An 11,359-nucleotide genomic window follows, 5' to 3' on the forward strand; every position below is an offset into this window, starting at 1 on the left:
TTGGAGGAAGGCTAATTCCAATATTAGGCAGGAACTGAAGAATGTAGATTGGGGGCAGATGTTTGAGGGCAAATCAACATCTGGCATGTGGGAGGCTTTCAAGTCTAAGTTGACAGGAATTCGGTACTGGCACATTCCTGTAAGGATGAAGGATAAGTATGGCAAGTTTTGGGAACCTTGGATAACGAGAGATATTGTGAGCCTAGTCAAAGAGAAAAAGGAAGCATTTGTCAAAGCTAGGAGGCTGGGAACACACGATGCATGTGTGGAATACAAGGAAAGCAGAAAGAAACTTAAGCAAGGAGTAAGGAGGGCTAAAAGCGGTCACAAAAAAGCATTGGCCAGCAGGATTAGGGAAAATCCCAAAGCTTTTTATACATATATATAAAGAGCAAGAGGGTAGCCAGGCAGAGGGTTGGCCCAATCAAGGACAAGGGAGGGAATCTATGTGTGGAGCCAGAGGAAATGAGCGAGGTATTAAATGAGTACTTTGCGTCAGTATTCATCAAAGAGAAGGACTTGGTGGATGATGAGTCTGGGAAAGGGTGTGTAGATAGTTTGAGTCATGTTGAGATCAAAAGGAGGAGGTATTGGGGTTCTTGAGGAACACTAAGGTAGACAAGTCGCCAGGGCCTAATGGAATATACCCCAGAATACTGAGAGAGGCAAGGGAGGAAATTGCTGGGGCCTTGAGAGAAATATTTGTATCCTCACTGGCTACAGGGGAGGTCCCAGAGGATTGGAGAATAGCCAATGTTGTACCTTTGTTTAAGAAGGGTAGCAAGGATAATCCAGATAATTACAGGCTGGTGAGCCTTACATCAGTGGTAGGGAAATTATTGGAGAGGATTCTTCGAGACGGGATTTATTCCCACTTGGAAATCAGTGGACGTATTAGTGAGAGGCAACATGGTTTTGTGAAGGGGAGGTCGTGTCTCAGGAACTTGATCGAGTTTTTCGAGGAAGGGACGAAGATGATTGATGAGGGTAAGGCAGTAGATGTTGTCAACATGGACTTCAGTAAGGCCTTTGACAAGGTCCCTCCAGGCAGACTGGTGCAGAAGGTGAAGTTGCATGAGATCAGAGGTGAGTTGGCAAGGTGGATACAAAACTGGCTCAGTCAAAGAGGACAGAGGGTAGCAGTGGAAGGGTGCGTTTCTGAATGGAGGGCTGTGACAAAGTGGCGTTCCTCAGGGATCAGTGCTGGGACCTTTGCTGTTTGTAATATATATAAATGATTTGGAGGAAAATGTAACTGGTTTGATTAGTAAGTTTGCAGATGACACAAAGGTTGATGGATTTGCAGATAATGATGAGGACCATCAGAGGATACAGCAGGATATAGATCAGTTGGAGACTTGGGTGAAGAGATGGCAGATGGAGTTTAATCTGGACAAATGTGAGTTAATGCATTTTGGAAGGTCTAATACAGATAGGAAATATACAATAAATGGCAGAACCCTTAAGAGTATTGATAGGCAAAGGGATCTGTGTGTACAGATACACAGGTCACTGAAAGTGGTAATGCAGGTGGAGAAGGTAGTCAAGAAGGCATACGACATGCTTGCCTTCATTGGCCAGGGCATTGAGTTTAAAAATTGGCAAGTCATGTTGCAGCGTTATAGAACCTTAGTGAGGCCGCACTTGGAATATAGTGTTCAATTCTGGTCGCCACACTGCCAGAAGGATGTGGAGGCTTTGGAGAGGGTACAGAAAAGATTTACCAGGATGTTGCCTGGTATGAAGGGCATTAGCTATGAGAAGAAGTTGGAGAAGCTTTCTTTGTTCTCACTGGAACGACGGAGCTTAGAACATAGAACATAGAAAAGCTACAGCACAAACAGGCCCTTCAGCCCACAAGTTGCGCCAAACAATTTCCTTACCTTCTAGGCTCATCTATAACCCTCTATCTTACTAACCTCCATGAACCTATCCAAAAGTCTCTTAAAAGACTCAATCGAATTCACTTCCACCACTACCGGCAGCCGATTCCACGCACCCACCACCCTCTGAGTGAAAAACGTACTCCTCACATCTCCTCTATACCTACTCCCCAGCACCCTAAACCTGTGGCCTCTCGTGACAACCATTTCAGCCCTGGGTAAAAGCCTCTGAGAATCCACTCTATCAATACCTCTCAACATCTTATACACCTCGATCAGGTCACCTCTCATCCTTCACCTCTCCAAGGAGAATAGACCTAGCTCTCTCAACCTATCCTCATAAGGCATACCACTTAATCCTGGCAACATCCTCGTAAATCTCCTCTGCACCCATTCTATGGCTTCCACATCCTTTCTGTAATGAAACCAGAACTGGGCACAGTACTCCAGGTGGGGTCTGACCAGGGTCCTATACAGCTTGCAGCATTATCTCCCGATTTCTAAACTCAATTCCTCTGTTGATGAAGGCCAGTATTCCATACGCCTTCTTAACCACAGCCTCTACCTGCGATGCCACTTTGAGCGTCCTATGAACCCTCTGTTCTTCCGCACTGCCAAGCGTCTTACCCTTAATATTATATTCCTCCATCCTATTCGACCTGCCAAAATGAACCACCACACACTTATCAAGGTTGAAGTCCATCTGCCACTTCTCCGCCCAGTCTTGCATCTTATCTATGTCTCGTTGCAACTGCTGACATCCCTCTACACTATCCACAACACCTCCAACCTTTGTGTCATCAGCAAACTTGCCAACCCATCCTTCCACTTCCTCATCCAGGTCATTTATAAAAATCACAAAGAGCAAGGGTCCCAGAACAGATTCCTAGGGCACCCCACTGGTGACCGACCTCCACTCTGAATAAGACCCACCTACAACCACTCTTTGCCTTCTGTGGGCAAGCCAGTTCTGAATCCACAAAGCAACGTCCCCTTGTATCCCATGCCCCTTCACTTTCTCCATAAGCCTTGCATGGGGCACCTTATCAAACGCCTTACTGAAATCCATATAAACCACATCTACCGCTCTTCCCCCGTCTAGGTGTCTAGTCACATGTTCAAAAAACTCAATCAGACTCGTAAGGCATGATCTGCCTCGGACAAAGCCGTGCTGGCTACTTCTGATCATACTATTCCTTTCCAAATGTTCATAAATCCTGCCTCTCGGGATCTTCTCCATCAACTTACCTACCACTGAGGTTAGACTCATCGGTTGAGGTTGAGAGGCGACCTGATAGAAGTCTACAGGATTATGAGAGGCATGGACAGAGTGGATAGTCAGAAGCTTTTTCCCAGGGTGGAAGAGTCAATTACTAGGGGGCACAGGTTTAAGATACGAGGGGCAAGGTTTAAAGGAGATGTACGAGGCAGATGTTTTACACAGAGGGTGGTGGGTGCCTGGAACTCCTTGCCTGGGAAGGTAGTGGAAGCAGATACGGTCGTGACTTTTAAGGGGCGTCTTGACAAATACATGAATAGGATGGAAATAGAGGGATATGGTCCCCGGAAGGGTAGGGGGTTTTAGTTAAGTCGGGCAGCATGGTCGGTGCAGGCTTGGAGGGCCGAAGGGCCTGTTCCTGTGCTGTAATTTTCTTGTTCTTTTGTTCTTTGTATGGTAATGTGCTACCAGAAGAAGTACTTGGAAAAATAGATGCATTCAAGGGGGAAACAGGATAGAGGCATAAGGAAGAAAGTAATAGAGGGCTGTGTTGATGGGTTACATGAAGATGGGTAGGAGTGAAGTTCCTTTCGGAATAAATGGCAGCATGGACCAATGAATGGCCTGTTTCAAAACTGATGCAAAATACTGCAGGTGCTAAAATTCTGAAATTGAAAACAGGAAATGCTGGAAATAATCGGGTCAGGCAGTATCTGCGGAGAGTGAAACCAAGTTAACATTTCAGGTCAATTACCTGTGGTCAGAACTAGAAGAAAATTAGAGATATAACATTTTAAGCAAATAGAGGTAAGAAAGGAAGATGTGGGGAAAATAATTTTTTAGAAAACGAAGGCCTGTGCTGGAAGGTAGGAGACAGTGTTGGAAGACAGAAGGAGATCGTAACAGGACAGGTAAAGATACAAGAGATGGGAAAAGCTGAATCATCAGCAATAATAATCGCAAAAATAGGGTTAAGCAAAGGGATGGCAGTGTTTATGATCTGAACATTGTTCATCTGTATTGAGTCCAGAAGCATTCGTGTGGAAAGAGGCATCATCAGAACAGTGTCTCCATCCCTGTTGCAACTGGGAGTGTGGAATATGGATCTTGCAGGATGTGAGATGAAAAGAATTGTAATCAAAGTAGCTGCGGGAGACAGTGGGTTTACAGTGGATAATGATCAATGGCAGAAATGCAGTAAGAGGTTGAGAAAGGGAGGATTGCGATGAACCATATGAAGACTCAGGAAGGGTGAAAACTAGAAGCAAAATTGAACTTCTATCGGATCAATTAACCACAAGATTGGAGACTGGAGTGAAGATCTCTAAAGCAAATGAGGTCAGTGATAGTCTTGGAAACAATGGCTTAATGTTCAATGGTGAAGATGTGGTTCAGGGAGACGTAGGAGAAGTTGTTGTTTGTTCAGTCTGTTTCATAGAAAATGTTCACAAAACATCATCACCCCATCCGTGGGTTAAATACTAATGTTAGGGTTGATTGTGAGAAAACAATGGTGCAAGTTCAGATGGAGATGAGTTTGATTGAGGGAAGCAGAGAAATTGAAACGACCAGTGTCAGTCAGGCAATTCTCAATGGAAAGATCCAGAGGAGGAAAAGAGACAGATGGATCAGAAATTCTGATCCAAGAGAAAAAGACTTCTCACCGAGTGGGTGGCACAATGGTTCACACTGCTGCCTCACAGCGCCAGGGACCTGGGATTTGAACCTGGGAGCATTACCCTGGATCTCTGGATTACTAATCCAGTAGCAATACCACTACACCACTGCCTCCCCTGTTTGGTATAGTGTAGATTGTGAACAAGCAAAGTGAAAATATCTAATTCGACCAAGCATTACAACCCACCATTCAGTGCCACTACAATATTATTTTATTATGATGCATTTTGGAAGGTCTAGTACAGATAGGAAATATACAGCAAATGGCAGTACCCTTAAGAGTATTGATAGGCAGAGGGACCTGGGTACACAAGTCACTGAAAGTAGCAACACAGGTGGAGAAGGTAGTCAAGAAGGCATACGGCATGCTTGCCTTTATTGGCCAGGGCATTGAGTTTAAAAATTGGCAAGTCATGTTGCAGCTTTATAGAACCTTAGTTAGGCCGCACTTGGAATATAGTGTTCAATTCTGGTCACCACACTACCAGAAGGATGTGGAGGCTTGGGAGAGGATTTATCAGGATATTGCCTGGTATGGAGAGCATTTGCTATGAGGAGAGATTGGTGAAACTTTGTTTGTTCTCACTGGAATGTTGGAGATTGAAGGGCGACCTGATAGAAGTCGACAAGATTATGAGAGGCATGAACAGATTGGATAGTCAAAAGCTTTTTCCCAAGGTGGAAGAGTCAATTACTAGGGGGCACAGGTTTAAGGTGCAAGGCGCAAAGTTTAAAGGAGATGTACGAGGCAAGTTTTTTTTACAGAGAGAGTGGTGCGTGCCTGGAACTCGCTGCTGGGGGAGGCAGTGGAAGCAGATACTATAGTGACTTTTAAGGGGCATCTGGACAAATACATGAATAAGATGGGAATAGAGGGATATGGTCCCCGGAAGGGTAGGGGGTTTTAGTTCACACTGGCAGCATGGTTTGTGCAGGCTTGGAGGACCAAAAGCTTTGCTCCTGTTATGTAATTTTCTTTGTTCTTTGTTTGTTTGTTGATTCCGGCCTCGGGTCACTGTCTGTGTGGAGTTTGCATGTTCTTCCTTTGTCTGCCTGGGTTTTCTCTGGGTGCTCCGGTTTCTCCCACAGACAAGTGTGGGTTAGGTTGCTAAGTTGCCCCTTAATGTCAGAGGGACTAGCAGGGTAAACATGTGGGGTTACGGGGATAGGGTGGGTTTGTTTTTGGTGCAAGCTCGATGGGCTGAATGGCCACCTGCACTGTAGGGATTCTATGATTCGTAGTAATTAGTGTGGAAGCAAAGATGGAAGAAGAGCACAGCATCCTGCTCAGCTCAAAATCCATTCAATAGTGTCTGTGGATGAAGTTTGCAGCCTTTGTTAAAGACTGTTCAGGATCAGCAAGGATATCTAAACACATGGGGAAGAAGGGATGATGTCTGAAGTAAATGAAGGAGAAAAATTATCCAGAGGGGCATTGGTCTCCTGACCTGTCTTATGCTGTAAACTCAATGTAAGTCTGCTCAATAACCATTTATTTACAGGATAATGAAGTGAAATATCATTGCTCCTATTTATCCTTACTGAAATGTTGTATTGCCTATCTGTGCTACTCCCTTCAATTCATATTTGGAGCATCCATACAAGAGATTTTACAGTACTGTCAGCCAGAGCACTGTTACAATCTTGTGACCTGATCCAAGCTGTAGTTTATTCAACAAATAAATTTGGATCTTCAGAGCATCATAAAATAATATTGTAGTGGCACTAAATGATGGGTTGTAATGCTTGATTGAATTAGATATTTTCACTGCACTTGTTCACAATCTACACTACACCAAACAGGGGAGTCAGTGGCGTAATGGTATTACTACTGGATTAGTGATCCAGGGTAATGCTCCCAGGTTCAAATCCCACCCTGGCAGATAGGATCATAGAATCCCTACAGTGCAGAAGGGGGCCATTCAGCCCATCAAGCCAACAACAATCCCACCCTATCCCCATAACCCCATGTATTTACCCTGCTAATCTCCTTAACTCTAAGGGGCAATTATCATGGCCAATCAACCAAATCTGCACATCTTTGGAGATAGTGAAATTTGATTCAATAGAAATCTGGAATTAGAAGTCTAATGATGACCATGAAACCATTGTCGATTGTTGTAAAAACCCATCAGGTTCACTAATGTCTGTGTCCTTAGCTGGTCCAGCCTACGTGTGATTCCAGAGCCACAGAAATGTGGTTGACTCTCAACTACTCTTGGGCAACTAGGGGTAGGCAATAAATCCTGGCCAGCCAGCGATGCCCTATGTTATATGCCCTAAATGCCCTATGAATTAAAAAAGGCGTACCTCACATCTCCAAAGTTGAAGTGGTTAATAGTCGAGTCTTTCTCTCAAACCAACTATATTGACAGCCAAGACACCAGTTCAGTTCTACTGAATTTATATTGACAGCATTTCAAGACCTACGTTTATTTCAGGCTATTTGGGAACAGATTTTGAAAATGAGCTTGAAACTTTTAAGATGTACAGTACAACTTTAATTACCACAATCATTGTACTGACTGTATATTACAATAGTTTTTGTTGCATATCTTGTTGGCCTGAATTCTCTGGTCCCACTGCAGTGGATGGGGATTTGGCTGAGTGCCAACTTCTCCGTCCTCACTTGCAATGGCAGCGGTGTTCATTGGAAAGATTTAAGAACATAAAACATCTGCATGTGCAGTTCTTCAACCTTCTGAGGTTTTGACCTTACCTTGTCACTGAAGAGCGTGGAAGAGTTAATGAAAACTAGACTATTTCCTTCGTGGATGTAGCAAAAGTGAAAGCTAGACGTTGGTAAATCAAATGAAGGAATGGCATTGGTTGGGAGAGGGGGAAAAAAGTTATTAGACTATTGTGCATCTCTTAATAGCTGGTAATGACACAACTGGTGATTTGTAAACTGCTCTCCTATTACACAGTTATGTGTTGATAGGACCTGAGGAGCAAGAACAGAAAGTTCCTTACAAAGAAACGTTATTCAGAATTGTGCATTGTTTTTTATCACTTTGCAACTATTTTAATGACTTGGAATAATATTTGCACTCACATCCTGAACAGTGAACAAAATTCATCTTGCTCATTATGCGTCTTTTCCTTGCCCTCAGAAAGAGGTATGATAAGGCAGAAGTGGAATACGTTGCAGCAAAACTGGATCTATACAAGAAGACTGAATTGAAGGAACAGTTAACTGAGCATCTGTTCACCATAATCCAGCAGAATGAATTACGTAAAGCTAATAAGCTGGAGGAACTGATGCATCAGTTGGAAATGGAGACAGATGAGGAGCGGCTGGAGCTAGAGATTGACGTGGACAATATGTTGCAGCAGCAGGAAATGTTCAAGGAAACTGATCAGACTAAAGCAGGTGATGAATCAGCACAGCAGGCTGTTCATGAGGGGGACAATCTGAGTCACGCAGTTAAATTAGTTGAAAAAAAAGAGATCCCTGCTGCTAATGACACAGGTGAGAAAGATTCAAAGGACAAAGCTAAAAATCAACCGGAGAACTTGAATCATACAATGTCAGAGACGATTCAAACACCAGTTGCTATGAACTGAGAGGGTGCGGTGTTTCACAATGGTTTTGGGTGAAATTGATGTTGGTTTCCACAATATGATCATCCATCTGTTGGCAACTTAATCCATACCAACATCAATTATTCAGAAAAGTGCCCAAATATTCTACATAATTTTTGTGCTTCACATTTTACCAATGAAGAATTCAACCAGTGAAAAAAAAATTAAGTTTCGGGTGTGTAAGACAGATTACAAAATCAGAGAGGTATTTTAGACCTGAAGATTGACCTGTAACTTGAGGCATTTTACAAGTGTTCCTATACTTGATAGAGTCTCCTACGACACTAACTTACTGTAAATTTTGATATGTGCAATATAGTTAGTTTCTCCATGAAGTCTTCTAAGATTTAACTGGTCAGAAAGTTGCCTTGAGAATTCATAATTTTATACAAACTTTTTAAAATATTCGAATAAACAAATCATTTTCTCCGAAGTTTAAATTTGCTGTTAATAATGACTAGTTTATAGGTTTGCTTGAATTCTGAAGTATTTTTAAAAGTTTAAAACTATTTCAAAGGAGCCATAATGATGAAGAGCTTGAAGATGAAATGATTTGGATCATCATTTTTGTATAATTTTGGATTTGTTTTTCATTCTGTCATTTTCTAGAGTATGTTAACATTTTAATGTTTAAAAGGGTTGCTGTAGTAGAGCCTTGTTATAGGTGTTACAGCAATATACCAACTTGGCCTTGGCTTTAAACTGTCGATACCTACCTTTTTTATAAGATTCAAAAAGTTTGAATATTATACAAGCAGTGGACTATGACCAATTCAGAAGAGAGTTGCAATGAGATGAGTAATAAAAATTAGCTGTACAGGTACAGTGTTTCAAATTTGCCTATCTGAAAACCAGAGTTGTCTAAAAAGTGCACATTTTTATATGTTGCCATGCATCACTTTTAATTGTTATTAAATGAGTAAGTTAACTTAGCAGGACAATCCCATTCAGTGCTGCAGTGGCACGGTCATAGAACCATAGAACCATAGAAAATTACAGCTCAGAAACAGGCCTTTTGGCCCTTCTTGTCTGTGCCGAACCATTTTATGCCTAGTCCCACTGACCTGCACTTGGACCATATCCCTCCACACCCCTCTCATCCATGAACCCGTCCAAGTTTTTCTTAAATGTTAAAAGTGACCCCGCATTTACCACTTTATCCGGCAGTTCATTCCACACTCCCACCACTCTCTGCGTGAAGAAGCCCTTTAAATATTCCCTTTAAACTATTCTCCTTTCACCCTTAACCCATGCCCTCTGGTTTTTTTTCTCCCCTAGCCTCAGCGGAAAAAGCCTGCTTGCATTCACTCTATTTATACCCATCAAAATCTTATACATATGATGTGCCAGACTAGTTGTCAGCTTCCACACTGGTCTTTTTTATGGTCTGAGCGACCCTTGACCCCACCCAACCTGAGTCAGTGAGTCAGCCTGCCTTACCTTGTTATTTTGTTCATTTTCAAGTGTTATTTCTTCGATATATTTTGTATTCTACTTGAATGGAAAACAACTTTTCCACTTTATTTAATGTGTCACCTATTAATTTAATTAAGTTTCAGATTTGTTTTTCTCTGAAAATCAGCAAGATCTGAAATCTGGCATGGACTCTGCCTGACGTTGCCAGTTTTGAGACACTGTACCTGTACACAGAAATTAAATAAAAACAAATTCTATAAATTAGGTTCTGCGAAAGTGAAAAAAATCTTCTCCTTTAAGTTTATTGAATGCCTTTGTTTAATAACTAGACTGTTTGATTTTTAGATATTTATGCCCACTCCTGTAACTTGCATGGTAACACATTTAACACAAATGCTGTTCATGCTTGTTTTGATTGGCTGCTGGACCAATATGGAATAACTTGTATTTGTTTGTCTGATCCACCCTTATTTTATTGTTTGCTTCCATAGACTTGGGTGGACGTTAACACTAATTTATATACATTGATTGCAGAATGTATATGAAATGGATTTACACCAGATTTGAGTCCATTATTTTTGTTTATTCTAAGCTTGTTCACTTCGCAAAACTGTATTTTTATATTTATGCATAACTCAATTGATTCAAAATCAACCCATTTAAATGTATTTATGTGAAATTAAATCTGAAATTGCAACTCTCTCTGGTGCTGGGATTCTTGCATTTTAATTTCCCTGCTAACTCCCCTGCCTCCCCACATCGTCCCTTCCCTTTTTAAAAAAAAAAGTGACTATGGTTGGACAATGGTCCCACCAGTACAAACCCTAGTTATTAAATCACAGCCTAGACTGAACCTAACTTTTCATCAGATGTCCACATGTCAGTATGCATTCGTGCTAGTGGTTTCTTTCCTCCATCCCAGCCATTAATTGCCTAGCCTGGAGAAACTAAAATCAATTGTATTGTCTCTAAAACTTGCTACTCATCAGATTAGAGGAAGTAATCTGTGGTGGTTTATATTTTAATGAATCATGGGTAGGATGCAGTTATAAATAGCCTGCATCAGAAGCCATATTGATATGCACATGTGCTAAGGTACTATTAAAAACAATGTCAGTACTTCTCTTGTTTTTTTAAACAAGAGATGAATACTGTTATCTATAAATTTTAAACCAATCTTAAGGGCCAGCCATCTGAAACTTAAACAAACCCAACAAATACTTTGTCTTTTGCAAGCACCATTCAGTTTTGAATTAGAGTCAAGTGCTCAGCTATTTCAATTAGTCAGTCGTTAATAGGTAAGAAAAAATATTCTTATTCCTCTCCTTCATCCACGATTTCACAAAACCTTTTGGTTTGATGCAACTGTCACTCAATAAAAGACCAGGTTCTAGATTAAGCATTGCCACTTGTACCCAACAGAACAAAACCTTAATTCATATTAGTTTCTACAAACTCCCCACCAAGCACATGAGGCAACACTAGTAATATGACCTAATCCAGTACATTTCATGTACAAATCAGATGGACGTTAAAGGTGGGTCTATAGTGAGTAAAAAGTGCATACGAATTGTTTGAG

The 11,359-nt window shown here is 41.5% G+C and overlaps 1 protein-coding gene across 2 annotated transcripts in view; it reads left to right on the forward strand.

Annotated features, from left to right (window-relative positions):
• The window catches only part of gorab (golgin, rab6-interacting), a 43,145-nt gene extending 32,663 nt beyond the window's left edge, over positions 1 to 10,482 (forward strand). For both annotated transcript variants that reach the window (XM_078218357.1, XM_078218356.1), the window contains exon 5: positions 7,893 to 10,482. In XM_078218357.1, coding sequence (XP_078074483.1) covers positions 7,893 to 8,346 — 454 coding nt within the window. In that variant the 3' untranslated portion in view covers positions 8,347 to 10,482. The remainder of the gene's footprint in view (positions 1 to 7,892) is intronic.
• The last annotated feature ends 877 nt before the right edge of the window (positions 10,483 to 11,359 follow it).

The sequence above is a fragment of the Mustelus asterias genome, chromosome 8 (genome assembly GCF_964213995.1).
Source record: "Mustelus asterias chromosome 8, sMusAst1.hap1.1, whole genome shotgun sequence".
NCBI classification, from domain to species: Eukaryota; Metazoa; Chordata; class Chondrichthyes; order Carcharhiniformes; family Triakidae; genus Mustelus; species Mustelus asterias.